Here is a 17,204-nt window from a genome sequence, read left to right on the forward strand (position 1 = left end):
TTTCTCGCCCTTGGGACGTATTTGGCCTTCTTCTAATGCAGAGTTAATGGGTTTTCTAGGCCATAACTTGGTTACACATGTTCCCATCCCAAAAGTGGGAAGAATGAAGAAGTGGAGTGTCATTTTACCAGGGTGAACACTATGCCTACTTCAGTGACCCTAGCCTGTGACCAGTATCCACACTGTTAGAGTCCTGCCCTGCCCCAGCCCCTATCCTTAGCCATCTGAGAGAGGCTGGTTTCTGCCATGTTCTTGGATCCAAGCCTGTCAAGTTACACTGAGAACTCATCTCTCACTTCTCTTATTTCTTCTGTAACCACCCAGTTGTAGGACCAAGAGTCCAACTGTAATTAGCTCAACTACTTTATCTTCCATTAGGAGACATTTAAAATGTAAAACACCCCTTTGGCTGAATTGTTTTTATCAGCAAAAGGAATATATAACTCAGTACATTTTGAATCAAAACATATTATCTAGACAAATGAGTTTTTCTATTTTTTTCTAAAAAGCCAAGCATATAAACATAAATTCTCTAAAACTCAAGCCAAATTCTGTTTTACTCTTTTCTTCTCAATCCTCAGAGTTAGGTGAGCACTTTAAAAACTCTAGAAATATCCTCAAAATAGACAACATCGTAGAGTGGGGGAAGGAGGGAGAGAGGATGGGCCTGGGGAAGGGGGGAAGTGGCCAAAGCAGGAGGATGGATTGATTTTTATATACTTGAAGAGTTTATCTACCCAAGAGTTCAAATTAACCATTTGAACAAATGGAAAATGCAATTACTAAAAATACCACTCTTACTAGAACCAGTGAGCATTTTAATATGGTGCAGCTCACTTGCATTTTCAGAGTTCTCTAGATAAAACCTGAAAGTACTTTCCAGAATTTAAATATGAAATCTTAGAGTTTTGATGACAGATAATAATTGGCAGGTAGGATTTTCAGATATCTCAGTTATTTAAAAAGACAATTCATCTTCATGCAGCCAAGAAGAAAGGAAGACTTTCACAATTGCCTGGTGGGCCAGAGATATACAGAGAATTCAGCAAATGAGCTGGTTTGGATTGACTTTTCTCTGTTCTCAGCCAGTTGCTCTGAATTATCAGCTCACACTGTAATGTTGCCTATGGGAGACAGAAGCAGTCAGAGTGCCCCACTAAGTGCCGTGATTCCTGTGTTCCCCAATGCACCGGCTGTGTGTGTGTGTGGTGCCCTGTAGCCTTCTGGCTGGCATGAATCCTTCAGGATGACCGGGCTGTTATCCTCAGGGTTGGAAAAGGAAAACTTTGCTGTTTCAGGATTCCCTTTGATGGAGTTCTCTGTGGGGGTCCTTTGTTGACAGGGCCTACTTGGAGCTTGAGATCACGCTGTCTCAGGAGCAGATTCAGAAGTACACAGACTGCCTGCAATTCTATGTGAACAACACGCTTAAAGAACTGAGAAGGCTCTTCCTTGTCCAGGACCTGGTGGATTCCTTAAAAGTACGATTGCTTAAGGCGTTCCGTTTGACGGTCTTGGTTTTATTTTCCCTAACCGTGTAACATTATAAACTGCGACACAATGGAGAATAAAATAACAAGTGCTAATTATATTCTAGAGTCAGAAAATCTCCAGCTGTACAGTACCATGGAGCTCATCCAGTCTAATCCCCTCATTTTACAGATGCTGGAACTATGGTTCAGAGAGATTAAGATACTTGCCTGAGGTTGCCAAGTGAGTCACTGATAGAGCTGGGATCAAACCCAGGTCACACAGCTTCTAGTTCTGTACTTTTTACAATATCCCAGGTTGCTTCTCCTTACCATTTTCAATTCCTCAATTTCCTAAAATTATTTTAAAAATAAAAATCTAGTTTAGGGAATGTAAAAAATATATATGCTTTTTCTTTGAAATGCTGGACTCTGCTAATAATAAGACATGTGGGCTGTGAGACTGAACCCCTGAGGGTAGAGGACCTTGGGCACTTGGGTGTTATTCCTGGTGCCATCATTGAACTCATCAGGTTTCTTTGAACAAGCTGCTATGACCACCCCGTGGCTTACATGTAAAACCAAGGTCAATCAATCATGATTCAACAGGGCCATGAGCAGAGGGGTGGGAGCCCAGGCAAGGATGTTTTGAGTTCCCCATTCCCCCAGAGCACTTTGTACACACCAGGGAGGGGTCTCCCATGGGCTGCTCCATAACTGAGGAAGAAAGAGCAGAAGGAAAGTGAGTGATGAGGCCTTAACCCTCAAGGTGCTTTACTGGAATAATGTCTTGGCAGGTAACGACTAAAGAAGAGATAGCAGGGAGATTTTAATTACTTACCGTAGGGCTTTTAAGGTGACATTTCTCTTGACATTTGTAATGTAAAAATTGTGGGCTAGAATGGGGATCAGCAAACCTTATCTATAAAGGGCCATATAGTGAATATTTAAGGCTTTGCAGGCTACACAGTCTTTGTTGCAGCTACTCAACTTTGCCTTTATAGCAGGAAAGCAGCCAAAGACAATATGTAAATGAATAACTGTGGCTGTGTGCTAATAAAACATTGTTTATGAATACTGAAAATTGAATTTCATATCATTTTCACATATCACAAAATGTTATTCCTGTTTTGATTTTCTTTGACTATTACAAAATGTAAAATCCATTCTTAACTTGTGGGCCCATATAAAAACAGGCAATGGCCAGTTTGCTGACCCCTGCCCTAGATTATTATTTCATTGAGTCCTTCAAATCTTACAACAAAGAGATCCAAAGGGTTCGGAGAGAAGTAAAGACAGGATCCTCTTTCAGTAATTCTGTGATGAGCTTTAAATGCTCTTACATTTTCTATTGAAACCATGACGTAGTTTGCCTCAAGTTTTAATCTAAAGAAGTCAATGAAATGAGACTCTTATCTGTCACGATGGTTTTAGAAGCTCTGATCATCATTTCATTCTTTAGTTTGCAGTCCTGATGTGGCTCCTGACTTACGTTGGCGCTCTCTTCAATGGCTTGACCCTGCTGCTCATGGGTAAGGACAGACAAGTGTGTTATGTCTCCCCTCACACGTTCTGTGAGCATAAAGCTTCCTAGGCTGTTAGCTGTTAGCTTGCTTGGATGGATTCCTAGCAACAAATGCCAGATTCTCTGAGTCCAGAGCATTTCCCCGACCATCATAGTTCAGTTAAAGAGTATAATGTATATTACATAGTAATAATGAATTTCTTAATCTGAAGTTTTCTTCAACTGTAACTGGTTTTATTTCGCTTCAAATATATATCTGCTTCAATGGCATTTATGTGTAGAAGTTCATTTTCTTCTTAGGAGGTCATTCCCTCATTCCAGGAATAGTGACTTAATATCCGTGAAGGCTTCAGCATATTTTTGTTTTCCTTATGAACTAGTCCTGCCATCTTTTAGCTAGAATGCTGGCTACTGCAAATAATGTTATAATATCACATGACTATATAAAAATGTATCTATAAGCTTATTCTTACTGACAACTCTCAATTTTAATACTATATTTGTTTTTCATCCCAGCTGTGGTTTCAATGTTTACTCTACCTGTAGTGTATGTTAAGCACCAGGTAAGTTCTATGTATGTCAAACATTCATGTTAAGTTTTGACCTTGTGAACCTTGGATGTACTCATGATTTCTTCCTCTTTGTAGGCACAGATTGACCAATATCTGGGACTTGTGAGGACTCACATAAATGCTGTTGTGGCAAAGTAAGTTACATAGTGCAATTTATAAAAAGGAGAGACCACCTTAGGCAGGCGTTTGACTGGATTAGATAGGAATAATAAAAGGATAAGAAAATAATAGGTTGATTTATGATCATTCACTTATTTGAGGCTTATATTCACACCCTTCCCAATTATGTTATTTCGTAAATTAAGTATGAATTTTAAAACTTCCAATTAAACAAAACTTTCAGTGGTTTATTTCAGGTATAATGAAATGAATTTTAATGAATGAATGATATTAAGCTCTATCTGGGGGCTGGCTCATGTCCAGGAATAAGATGGGTTGGAGGAAAGAAAGAAGCCTGATTCAGGAAAGTGAAATTAATTTATAACAGTTTGATCAAAATAAAAACAATTAAGTTAACATTTTCAATTTTTAAACAGTAAATATCACTAACTTTTTAAACCATTGAAATTATTTTTAAAACTTTTTTTTTTTTTTTTTCGCGGTACGCGGGCCTCTCACTGCTGTGGCCTCTCCCGCTGCGGAGCACAGGCTCCGGACGCACAGGCTCAGCGACCATGGCTCATGGGCCCACCCGCTCCGCGGCATATGGGATCTTCCTGGACCGGGGCACGAACCCGTGTCCCCTGCATCGGCAGGCAGACTCTCAACCACTGCGCCACCAGGGAAGCCCAAAACTTTTTTTAATCTTTAGAACTTTTGTTACATTTTAAATTACACCATTTCAACTCAACAAGTGTGTGTGTTTGCTTATTTTATTAACAGCATTGCTTTCCAAACCTGAGTCTTAAATAGACTCTACTTTATGGCTACTTTATATATTAGGAGATAAAGCTTCCAGTTATAAGTACCTACAGTTAATATGGTCATTAACTTAGTAGTTTTCTTAATTCTTAAATTAGTGTTTTTAGATATGTCTTCATCTAAAATGATAGTTTTTATGTTGTCCTTATTACTCAAGATTTTGTTTTAATCAAAAGCTGACCTAGGCTTCAACTACAAATACATGTCTCAAAAAACTAGACTTTCTCTCTAGTAATCTTAGAATCATGTGGCTAGACCTAGGTGATGGTCAGAATTCAAGGAAAGTATTTTACATAGTAAAAGATGTATAAAACAAAACAAATAAGAAAAAAACAAGCAATTTAAAGTTCCTCTGCTATTTGATTTGCATATCATCAGTTACAGTTCTCTCCTGAAGTATATAAAGATTTTTGTTTTTTACTCTGTATTGTTTATATTCTTCCTCTTAAATTCATGGTGAATTTGGATCTGTATCAGATCTGTAGCACATTTCAAAATGCCTGAAATTATCAACTTGGACACAAATGCAACTAATACCTAATGAAAATCAACAAATTGAGGATATTCATGACTTTGTACTAAGAAATGGCAGCATGGTATAATGTGAAACTTGGTGTTTACTAAACCTGGGGAACCTGTTAAAAATATGAATTCCCAAACTGTACAACAGACTTATGGAAATAGAACTCCTAGAATAAGGGTCCTGTAATCTATGTTTTAATGAACTCCCTAGGTGCCTTTTCGGCAGTTAGAACTGTGTTTAGGAACTACAGCAAAGAACACCAGAATAGGAGCTTGGAAACTGGAAGATAGAAGCTTCAGTGCTCAGTCGTCCAATACTTAGTTTGAGGATCTTGAACAAATCACATCTCTTAATTTTTTATTTGACTGATTGGTTGCTTGCTTCCAAAAAAAGACATACTTATTATTTTATGGGAACTACGTGTAACAGGCACAGAGTATAAAGAGGAATGAGATGATCCTATCCTAGCAGAGCTCTCAGCCTTTAGGTGCAGACAAAACTGTAAAGAAATAACTATAAGACAGTATAAGGATGACAATAAAGTTGCATAAAATATTAAAATGAGGGAGATAAGGAAACTACTGGTCTTACCTGGAGGGGATAACAGAGAGCTACTAAAATGAGGGCCTTTGCCAGCATGGTCAGGTTCTGCTGCAGACTTCTCTCTGTGTCCTCACATGGCAGAAGTGGAAGGAAGCTAAGAACAAAAAGAGAAACTGGGGAAGTTACGTAGTTCTTGTTATCAGAAAGGAGGAAACAGCAGTTCTTCAAAAGAATCTGTTTTCCTGACACTAAATTTTGAAGGAGATTTCTTGGTGGGATCTTACCTCTAAGGCTCCTTCAGCCTCTGAAATTCTGATTCCATGCTAGAATAACTCCACCAAAAGAACTCACACCCTTTTAGTGAAACGGTTAAGAACATGATCTTTGGAATCAGACTACTTTGAGTCCATTTCTGGCATTTTTCAGCTATATAAGTTCATTATGCATGTTATTTGACTCCCTGAGCTTGTTTCCTTATCTATACATTGAAAAGATAACATCTATAAACTACTCTTACTTGGACATAGGAAGCACTCAATAAATATTCAATAATCATGATCATGATCATCCTCCTCCTACCGCTTAGAGATCAGTTCACGAGAGGTGTGGAGGACAGTCCCAGACTGGGTCAGGAGACCTTGGTGCCCCTCCCTTCTCTATACTGAGTGGATGATGAACCTGTCCAGGTCATTTAACCTTCCTGTGTCTCAGTTTTCCAGCTCTGAAGACTGACAAATTTAAAAAGGTAAAATAAATATTTTAGAGGAAATTAAAGCTTTAAATAACTGAAAACTTAATAAGAAATCTGCCTCAAGTGAATACAACTCTCCACGTCCAGGTGAGTTATATTCTAGGATGGTAAAACAGTCTAAAATTGGGCAGGAGCTGTCCTGATTTTCAAATGAGAAAAACAGATTCTAGAAATTACCTTTTGATGAATCGAATGCCTACTTTCAAGCAAAGTTCCAGAATGAATTAGTAAAAATGTAGGTAAATACTCAGATTGTTCTGTGATCACTAAACTGAGGGATCATACAGCTTGCTCTAGCCAGCAAGAATTTGGATTTCAGTAGGAGTACTAGAAAAGTCTTCCTGGTGTCCTTGAGGAGAAAATGGAGATGTACGGGCCAGGTGATAGCACAACTGGTAGAGTTCTAGAAGGTTGAAATAGTAGACCCTAGGGATGTTCATTAATCCATCAAATATCCGTCTGGGCAAGGTGCAGTAATGTGACAGAGGGCTCTGCCCTTGACTCCACGACTTTCCATCTCAGTATTTCACATGACTATGTGAAGACAAATCAAATATACTCATCAGAGTTCTAGGTGACACATAGCTTAGAGCAACAGCACATTCAGAAGACCGCAAAACTCAATATTCAAAATGAATCAAGTGATCTTGAGTAATGTAGAATTGTGAACTGAAATTAATAAAATGAAACTGACAGGGAAAGCAAAGTTCTATATTTAGGAAAGTCAACTTTGCAAGTATAGAATGGGAAGAAGGGAAGATGAGATAGGGTACAACAGTAGCTGTGTAAAAAATACCCGAGGGGGTTTAATTGATGAATTGATCACAGCCAAATATGAGTCAATAATGTACTGAGGCATATTTTTAAAAATCTATGCAAGTTTAGATGTTATTAATAGAAGTATAAATCAAAATCAAAAGAGGCCATAGTTGTTTCATATTCCATATTGTCATTCCATATCTGTGTTAAATTTCAGAGTCTGACATATTAAGAGCTGCAGTTATATACTGGAGTAATGTCAGAAAGATGACCGGGTATTGAACTATTGGAAATCTGACAGTAATGGCGAGTGACAGCCCAGCTTCACAGGGGATGATTACTCTGGAAAAGAGATAACTTTAACCTCTTTTTTTTTTCTTTTTTTTTTTTTTGCGGTACGTGGGCCTCTCACTGTTGTGGCCTCTCCCGTTGCGGAGCACAGGCTCCGGACGCGCAGGCTCAGAGGCCATGGCTCACGGGCCCAGCCGCTCCACGGCATGTGGGGTCTTCCCGGACCGGGGCACGAACCCGTGTCCCCTGCATCGGCAGGCAGATGCTCAACCACTGCGCCACCAGGGAAACCCAAGAGATAACTTTAAAAGAACACAATAGCTATCCTCAAATATTTGGAGGTCTAACATTGTGAAAGAAGTAGTCTTCCTTTTTTTCTCTAACGAACTGTGAATGGAAAGTCCAGAAGGTCTGAGATTTGAATGAAACGTGAGGGAAAACCGTACCAATTAGAGTTGTTCAACAATGAAACCATTCGCCTCATGAAACAGTGAGCTCACTGACACTCATTCAGGTATTCACATAAAAGTTAGTTGACCATTGTTACAAATGTGGTAAAAAGGACTTCCACAATGGGAGAAGAGTAGAATTAGTTAACACCTAGTCTACTGTGGTATTCCAAAGCATTTCAAAACTAAAACATATATCTTGCACAATTTTTTTCTAATTTTTGAATTTTATTTTATTTTTATACAGCAGGTTCTTATTAGTTATCTATTTTATACATATTAGTGTATACATGTCAATCCCAATCTCCCAGTTCATCCCACTACCCCCATCACCCCTGCTACTTTCCCCCCTTGGTGTCCATACATTTGTTCTCTACATCTGTGTCTCTATTTCTGCCCTGCAGACTGGCTCATCTGAACCATTTTTCTAGGTTCCACATACATGCGTTAATGTACGATATTTGTTTTTCTCTTTCTGACTTACTTTGTATGACAGGCTCTAGATCCATCCACGTCTCTACAAATGACCCAATTTTGTTCCTTTTTATGGCTGAGTAATATTCCATTGTATATATGTACCACATCTTCTTTATCCATTCGTCTGTCGATGGACATTTAGGTTGCTTCCATGACCTGGCCATTGTGAATAGTGCTGCAGTGAACATTGGGGTGCATGTGTCTTTTTGAATTATGATTTTCTCTGGGTATATGCCCAGTAGTGGGATTACTGGGTCATATGGTAATTCTAGTTTTAGGTTTTAAAGGAACCTCCATACTGTTCTCCATAGTGGCTGTATCAATTTACATTCTCACCAACAGAGCAAGAGGGTTCCCGTTTCTCCACACCCTCTCCAGCGTTTGTTGTTTGCAGATTTTCTGATGATGCCCATTCTAACTGGTGTGAGGTGATACCTCATTGAGTTTTGATTTTCATTTCTCTAATAATTAGTGATGTTGAGCAGCTTTTCATGTACTTCTTGGCCATCTATATTTCTTCTTTGGAGAAATGTCTGTTTAGGTCTTCTGCCCATTTTTGGATTCAGTTGTTTGTTTTTGTAATATTGAGCTGCAAGAGCTGTTTATATATATTTTGAAGATTAATCGTTTGTCTGTTGATTTACTTGCAAATATTTTCTCCCATTCTGAGGGTTGTCTTTTCATCTTGTTTATGGTTTCCTTTGCTGTGCAAAAGCTTTGAAGTTTCATTAGGTCCCATTTGTTTATTTTTGTTTTTATTTCCATTACTCTAGGAGATGGATCAAAAAAGATCTTGCTGTGATTTATGTCAAAGAGTGTTCTTCCTATGTTTTCCTCTGAGAGTTTTATAGTGTCCAGTCTTACATTTAGGTCTCTAATCCATTTTGAGTTTATTTTTGTGTAAGGTGTTAGGGAGTGTTCTAATTTCATTCTTTTACATGTAGCTGTCCAGTTTTCCCAGCACCACTTATTGAAGAGACTGTCTTTTCTCCATTGTATATCCTTGCTTCCTTTGTCATAGATTAGTTGACCATAGGTGCGTGGGTTTATCTCTGGGCTTTCTATCCTGTTCAATTGATCTGTTTCTGTTTTTGTGCCAGTACAATATTGTCTCGATTACTGTAGCTTTCTAGTACAGTCTGAAGTCAGGGAGTCTGATTCCTCCTGCTCCGTTTTTTTCCCTCAAGACTGCTTTGGCTATTCGGGGTCTTTGTGTCTCCATATAAATTTTTAGATTTTTTGTTCTAGTTCTGTAAAAAAATTCCACTGGTAATTTCATAGGGATTGCACTGAATCTGTAGATTGCTTTGGGTAGTATAGTCATTTTCACAATATTGATTCTTCCAATCCAAGAACATGGTATATCTCTCCATCTGTTTGTGTCATCTTTGATTTCTTTCATCAGTGTCTTATAGTTTTCTGAGTACAAGTCTTTTACCTCCCTTGGTAAGTTTATTCCTAGGTATTTTATCTTTTCATTGCAATGGTGAATGGGATTGTTTCCTTAATTTCTCTTTCAGATCTTTTGTTGGTAGTGTATAGGGATGCAAGAGATTTCTGTGCATTAATTTTGTATCCTGCAGTGTTACCAAATTCATTGATTAGCTCTAGTAGTTTTCTCCTGGCATCTTTAGGATTATCTATGTATAGTATCGTGTCATCTGCACACAGTGACAGTTTTACTTCTTCTTTCCAATTGGTATTCCTTTTATTTCTTTTTCCTCTCTGATTGCCGTGGCTAGGACTTCCAAAACCATGTTGAATAATAGTGGCAGGAATGCACATCCTTGTCTTGTTCCTGATCTTAGAGGAAATACTTTCAGTTTTTCACCATTGAGAATGATGTTTGCTGTGGGTTTGTCATATGGCCTTTATTATGATGAGGTAGGTTCCCTCTATGCCCACTTTCTGGAGAGTTTTTATCATAAATGGGTGTTGAATTTTGTCAAAAGCCTTTCCTACATCTATTGAGATGATCATATGGTTTTTATTCTTCAATTTGTTAATATGGTATATCACATTGATTGATTTGCATATACTGAAGAATCCTTGCATCCCTGGGATAAATCCCACTTGATCATGGTGTATGATCATTTTAATGTGTATTGGATTCTGTTTGCTAGTATTTTGTTGAGGATTTTTGCATCTATATTCATCAGTAATATTGCTCTGTAATTTTCTTTTTTTTGTAGTATCTTTGTCTGGTTTTGGTATCAGGGTGATGGTGGCCTCATAGAATGAATTTGGGAATGTTCCTTCCTCTGCAATTTTTTGGAGAGTTTGAGAAGGATGGGTGTTAGCTCTTCTCTAAAAGTTTGATAGAATTCACCTGTGAAACCATCTGGTCCTGGATGTCTGTTTGTTGTAAGATTTTTAATCACAGTTTCAATTTCATTCCTTGTGATTGGTCTGTTCATATTTTTTATTTATTCCTGGTTCAGTCTTGGAAGGTTATACCTTTCTAAGAATTTGTCCACTTCTTCCAGGTTATCCATTTTATTGGCCTAGAGTTGCTTGTAGTAGTCTCTTAGGATGCTTTGTATTTCTGTGGTGTCCATTGTAACTTCTCCTTTTTGTTTCTAATTTTATTGACTCGAGTCCTCTCCCTCTTTTTCTTGGTGAATCTGGCTAAAGGTTTATCAATTTTGTTTATCTTCTCAAAGAACCAGCTTTTAGTTTTATTGATCTTTGCTATTTTCTTTGTCTCTATTTCATTTATTTCTGCTCTGATCTTTATGATTTCTTTCCTTCTACTAACTTTGGGTTTTGTTTGTTCTGCGTTCTCTAGTTCCTTTAGGTGTAAGGTTTGTTTGTTTATTTGAGATATTTCTTGTTTCTTGAGGTAGGATTGTATTGCTATAAACTTCCCTCTTAGAACTGCTTTTTCTGCATCCCGTAGGTTTTGGATCATTGTGTTTTCGTTGTCATTTGTCTCTAGGTATTTTTTGATTTCCTCTTTGATTTCTTCAGTGATTTCTTGGTTATTTAGTAATGTATTGTTTAGCCTCCATGTGTTTGTGTTTTTTACGTTTTTTTCCTTGTAATTGATTTTTAATCTCATAGCGTTGTGGTCGGAAAAGATGCTTGATATGATTCCATTTTTCTTAAATTTACCGAGGCTTGATTTGTGACCCAAGATGTGATCTATCCTGGAGAGTGTCCTTTGTGCACTTGAGAAGAAAGTGTAATCTGCTGTTTTTGGGTGGAATGTCCTATAAATGTCAATTAAATCTCTCTGCTGTTGTATCATTTAAAGCTTGTGTTTCCTTTTTAATTTTCTGTCTGGATGATCTCTCCGTTGGTGTAACTGAGGTGTTAAAGTCCCCCACTAGTATTGTGTTACTGTTGATTTACTCATTTATAGCTGTTAGCAGTTGCCTTATATATTGAGGTGCTCCTTTGTTGGGTGCATATATATTTATAATTGTTACATCTTCTTCTTGGATTGATTCCTTGATCATTATGTAGTGTCCTCCTTGTCTCTTGTAACATTCTTTATTTTAAAGTCTTATTTTATCTGATATGAGTAGTGTTTCTCCAGCTTTCTTTTGATTTCCATTTGCATGGAATATCTTTTTCTATCCCCTCACTTTCAGTCTGTATGTTTCCCCAGGTCTGAAGTGGGTCTCTTGTAGACAGCATATGTATGGGTCTTGTTTTTGTATCTATTCAGTGAGTCTGTGTCTTTTGGTTGGAGCATTTAATCCATTCAGCTTTAAGGTAATTATCGATATGTATGTGCCTATGACCATTTTCTTAATTGTTTTGGGTTTGGTTTTGTTTTGTTTTTTTTTAAATGTTGGGGGTAGGAGTTTATTAATTAATTTATTTATTTTTGCTGTGTTGCGTCTTTCGTTTCTGTGTGAGGGCTTTCTCTAGTTGTGGCAAGCAGGAGCCACTCTTCATTGCGGTGCGCGGGCCTCTCACCATCACGGCCTCTCTTGTTGGGGAGCACAGGCTTCAGACATGCAGGCTCAGTAGTTGTGGCTTACGGGCCCAGTTGCTCCGCGGCATGTGGGATCCTCCCAGACCAGGGCTCGAACTCGTGTCCCCTGCATTGGCAGGCAGATTCTCAACCACTGCGCCACCAGGGAGGCCCCTTGGGTTTGTTTTTGTAGCTCCTTTTCTTCTCTTGTGTTTCCCACTTAGAGAAGTTCCTTTAGCGTTTGTTGTAGAGCTGGTTTGGTGGTGCTGAATTCTCTTAGCTTTTGCTTGTCTGTAAAGCTTTTGATTTCTCTACTGAATGTGAATGTGATCCTTGCCAGGTAGAGTAATCTTGGTTATAGGTTCTTCCCTTTCATCACTTTAAATATATTGTGCCACTCCCTTCTGGCTTGTAGAGTTTCTGCTGAGAAATCAGCTGTTAACCTTATGAGAGTTCCCTTGTATGTTATTTGTCATTTTTCCCTTGTTGCTTTCAATAATTTTTCTTTGTCTTTCATTTTTGTCAATTTGATTACTGTGTGTCTTGCCGTGCTTCTCCTTGGGTTTATCCTTTATGGGACTCTCTGCGCTTCCTGGACTTGGGTGGCTATTTCCTTTCCCATGTTAGGGAAGTTTTTGACTATAATCTCTTCAAATATTTTCTCTGGTCCTTTCTCTCTCTCTTCTTCTGGGACCCCTATAATGCGAATGTTGTTGCATTTAATGTTGTCCCAGGGGTCTCTTAGGTTGTCTTTATTTCTTTTCATTCTTTTTTCTTTATTCTGTTGCATGGCAGTGAATTTCACCATTCTGTCGTCCAGGTCACTTATCCGTTCTTCTGCCCCAGTTATTCTGCTATGGATTCCTTCTAGTGTATTTTTCATTTCAGTTATTGTATTGTTCATCTCTGTTTGTTTGTTCTTTAATTCTTCTAGATCTTTATTAAACATTTCTTGCATCCTCTCGATCTTTGCCTCCATTCTTTTTCTGAGGTCCTGTATCATCTTCACTATCATTATTCTGAATTCTTTTTCTGGAAGGTTGCCTACCTCCATTTCATTTAGTTGTTTTTCTGGGGTTTTATCTTGTTCCTTCATCTGGTAAAACCTCCTCTACCTTTTCATTTTTGTCTATCTTTCTGTGAATGTGGTTTTCCTTCCACAGGCTGCAGAATTGTAGTTCTTCTTGCTTCTGCTGTCTGCCCTCTTGTGGATGAGGCTATCTAAGAGGCTTGTGCAAGCTTCCTGATGGGAGGGACTGGTGGTGGGTAGAGCTCTATATCTTAAACTTTTGAGAAGACAGACCTAAGATGTCTCTGTTGGAATGTTTCGCACTCTCTGCTGCGTTATCAGTTTCTGCCTGTACATGCTTATTTCCACAATCATAATTTCTCCAGTCTTCTGTCCTTGATATCTCTTTCATCTCTCCCCACCTCACTTCTATCAGGCCTTCACCCTGAGCACTGAAGTTGCTCTTTGTCAAGGACCCAGTGACTTCCATACTGCCATATCTTGCAGTCATCACTCCATCCTCATCCCTCTCAATCTCTCAGATACTCTCATCACTGCTGCTATCTTGGTTAAACACTAGTCTTGACTAGTGACACTGCTCGAGCCTCAGCTGCTTTCTCCCAGTGTCTTCTCTTGGCTCCTCCTCCTCTGGTTCACCTTTCATCCAGTCCTGTGGCCTCAAAGTTTATCTCTATGTCAAGGACTCCAAAACGTGTATCTCCACAAGTTTAGGTTTTTAAAAGTCAGCTTTACAAATATAGAATGGGAGGAGAGGGAAGTGAGGATGATATAGGGTACAACAGTACTATGTATAAAAAAAATAGCTGGAGGGTTTAATTGGTTAACTGTTCATAGCTAAATATGAGTCAGTGATGTGCTTGAGACATTTTTTTAAAAATCAATGCAAGTCTAGATGTTATGAATAGATGTATAAAGTCTAAATAAAGTCTAAATTTACTGAGGGACTTCCCTGGAGGTCCAGTGGTAAAGAATCCGCCTTACAATGCAGGGGATGTGGGTTCGATCCCTGGTCAGGGAACTAAGATCCCACATGCCACAGGGCAACTAAGTCCACGCCCCTCAACTGGAGAGCCTGTGTGCCACAAACTACAGAGCCCCATGCGCCCTGGAGCCTACATGCCAAAACTAGAGAGAAGTGTGCACGGTGCAAGAAAAGATCCTGCATGCCTTAACGAAGATCCCGCGTGCTGCAACTAAGACCTGATGCAGCCAAAAATAAATAAATAAATAATAAAAGTAAATCTAAAAAAGAAAGGTTTACTGAGAGCCAGGTCTATTCATCTGCTTATCTGATGTTTTCTCTTGAAAGTCCCAAATACATTTCAAATTCAACGTGGCCAAACAGATCTTGCAATTTCAGCCCAGAATTTATTTTTCCTTCAGTGTCACCATCTTGGTAAATGGCATTATCATTCACCTGGTTGCTCAGGCCAAAAATCAAAGAATCTTCCTTGATTATTCTCTTGTCTTTCCCTTGCCTGCACATGCAATCCATCAACATGACAGGTGGGCTCTGTCAGCTCCATCTCCACACTAGATCCCCAGTGTTCACTTCACTCCATTTCCAATGCTCCAGTTCTATAACACCCAGGCCATTGCCATCTGGCACCTGGACTGCTATAGTTTCCCCCCATCCGTTATTTCTCTCACCTCTGTTTCCCTAGTTTTTTCACATAACCACCATCATGATCTTCTTTGGTCACATCATTCCTCTGCCTAAAATTCATCAATGGCTTCCCATCCACAGAATAGAATCTAAATTCCTTACCACTGCCCACAAGTTCCAACACCATTGGGTTACCACCTGCCTCTCAGGCCTCCCCTGCTCGCTCCCCAAGGACACTGTTCTCTACTCTCCTTGCCTCCTAAGCTTGTCCTCACTTTGTGGCCTCTGCACTCCCTGCTTCCTCTTCCTGAAACACTTCACACCCAGATGTTTGCCTGGTGGCTCCTTTGGGCATCTGTTTCTTACATAAGTGTATTTAAAGTAGGCATCTCCCAGCTTATCACTGCTGCCCCCTCACTGCCTATCATTCCATCTTGTTTGGTTTTTTTTTATAGCATTTATCACCATATGTACTTCTCTTGTTTGTCTACTTGTTTGTTTATGGCTCCTCAACCCCTAGGAGAATGAAAGCTCCATGAGAGCAGGACCTTCTCCCTTCTGTTCACTGAATTCCAGCATGTAGAAGGGTACTAGGACAGAGGAAGGTCTCAGTCAGACTCCTACCTTAAAATAATACTGTGAGAATCGCAGAATTTTAGGGGCATTGGAGATGTCTAATTTGTACCTAATAAATACTCTAGGACCAGGAAAGCTCATTAGCTGCCCTATGTCACACAGCTAATTAGTAGAGAGCTGAAACTAGGATTCAGGTTTCTTAACTCTAGCTCTGGGCAGTTTACGCTGAGGGTGACCATACATTTCTTTACCTGGAATCAGCCATGTTTATGCTTGTTGTCCTAGCGTAGTTAGTAACAGCACCCTCTTTCTCTTTCAGAAGTATCTCAGATTGAGTGATAAATGATCACCTAACTATATCACAGTTTCTATAATTCTGAAATAAATTGACCTCTTTGTCTACCTAAAAAGTTATAATTTAAGGAATATGGCTTGCTTGGGTCATTCATTATCTAATTTATACTTTCTTCTTATTGCTGCATAGAAATGTGTTTATAGACACTCATACATAAAAATTATATCTTTTGGAATATTAAGCGATTTGGTCACTTAGTTAATTAAAGCAACAACACATAATGATGTCATTAAATGATTTCATTAATAACACTTGTGATTTACCATCTTCTGATATTGTTTTTTTAGGATTCAGGCTAAAATCCCAGGCGCTAAAAGGCACACTGAGTAAATCAGTACCCCACCAGGGACTGGACACCAAGAGAAATGTCTGAAGTGGTAACAGCTCTGTCTTATATGTTACTATAAATTGATTGTTTCTCCCCCCCAGTATCATAATCTTAGAGACAAACTTTAAAACAGCTGTTTTTAGGCTGTTTCTGTACTCTTAGGGTATTTGAGTCACTGTGTCAAGCACTAAAGCATAGAGAAAAGTGTATTAGATGTGGTTTTTAATTTTGTGTTGCTAAAAAAAAGTGCATGATGGTGAGAACCCAACTTATCTTTCCTTCGTCGGTGTTCTTCTCTCTGCAATGCTTCTGTAGCTTCTCATGTTCCCTGTGGCTAGGCCTTTCCTGCCCAGTGCACTGATGCAATAGTGGAAATCGCTTATATGTCCTTGGGTTGTTGCTTGGATTAATCTTTAATAACAATATATAGACTTGTAGATCGATGTTTAAGTGTTTTTCCAACACACACAACATAAAAATAAAAACAAGTCGACTGTACTTAGGATAATCAGTTTTGTATAAATTAAAATAATTAAATAAACAAATAAACCCAAAACAAACATGCAGTACTTTTGTTGTGTGAGACTGACGGGCTGATTTACATGTATGGTAACTAAAAAGTACCAGCATGTTAACTTTATTACAATTTGTATTACTTTCTCTGTAGTTCCTAATGGACTTAATTATGGACTCTGGATATTTGCACTTATGTACTTGATACTGAATGCATAAATAAATGTTACTAAATGTAGAAACTTCTCCCTCTCTTCTCATGATCTCACCAGAAAATGCAAAAGCTCTAAGAAATAAATCTCCTGTGAACGTGCTGGGAAGGCTGAGGCCAAGTGCTCACTTTACTACTGTGTCCAGGACCACATAGTCCAACTCCAAAGTAGTATATGGCTCCTTTGGGTTATTAATAGAAATCACTGGAGACTGGTAAAACTGGAAAACACCCTTAATATTGTACTCTGTGGGGTTTATGCAGATAATTTAAATAGTTTTTTAAAAACTTGAAAGTTATATAAATCCTTTCATAAACTTCTTATAATAATATGCAACACAATATTGTCATAAAACAATTATAATTGCTATGAACTCACT

The 17,204-nt window shown here is 38.6% G+C and overlaps 1 protein-coding gene across 3 annotated transcripts in view; it reads left to right on the forward strand.

The window, feature by feature from the left end:
* The window catches only part of RTN1 (reticulon 1), a gene marked incomplete at its 5' end in the record, with an annotated part of 241,427 nt that extends 225,179 nt beyond the window's left edge, over nucleotides 1-16,248 (forward strand). For all 3 annotated transcript variants that reach the window (XM_082649525.1, XM_082649526.1, XM_082649527.1), the window contains 5 exons: nucleotides 1,343-1,481; nucleotides 2,932-3,001; nucleotides 3,511-3,557; nucleotides 3,642-3,700; nucleotides 16,060-16,248. In XM_082649525.1, coding sequence (XP_082505651.1) covers nucleotides 1,343-1,481; nucleotides 2,932-3,001; nucleotides 3,511-3,557; nucleotides 3,642-3,700; nucleotides 16,060-16,102 — 358 coding nt within the window. In that variant the 3' untranslated portion in view covers nucleotides 16,103-16,248. The remainder of the gene's footprint in view (nucleotides 1-1,342; nucleotides 1,482-2,931; nucleotides 3,002-3,510; nucleotides 3,558-3,641; nucleotides 3,701-16,059) is intronic.
* Nucleotides 16,249-17,204: the final 956 nt, after the last annotated feature.

Source organism: Grampus griseus, assembly GCF_964374135.1.
Source record: "Grampus griseus genome assembly, chromosome: 2".
Taxonomy (NCBI): Eukaryota; Metazoa; Chordata; class Mammalia; order Artiodactyla; family Delphinidae; genus Grampus; species Grampus griseus.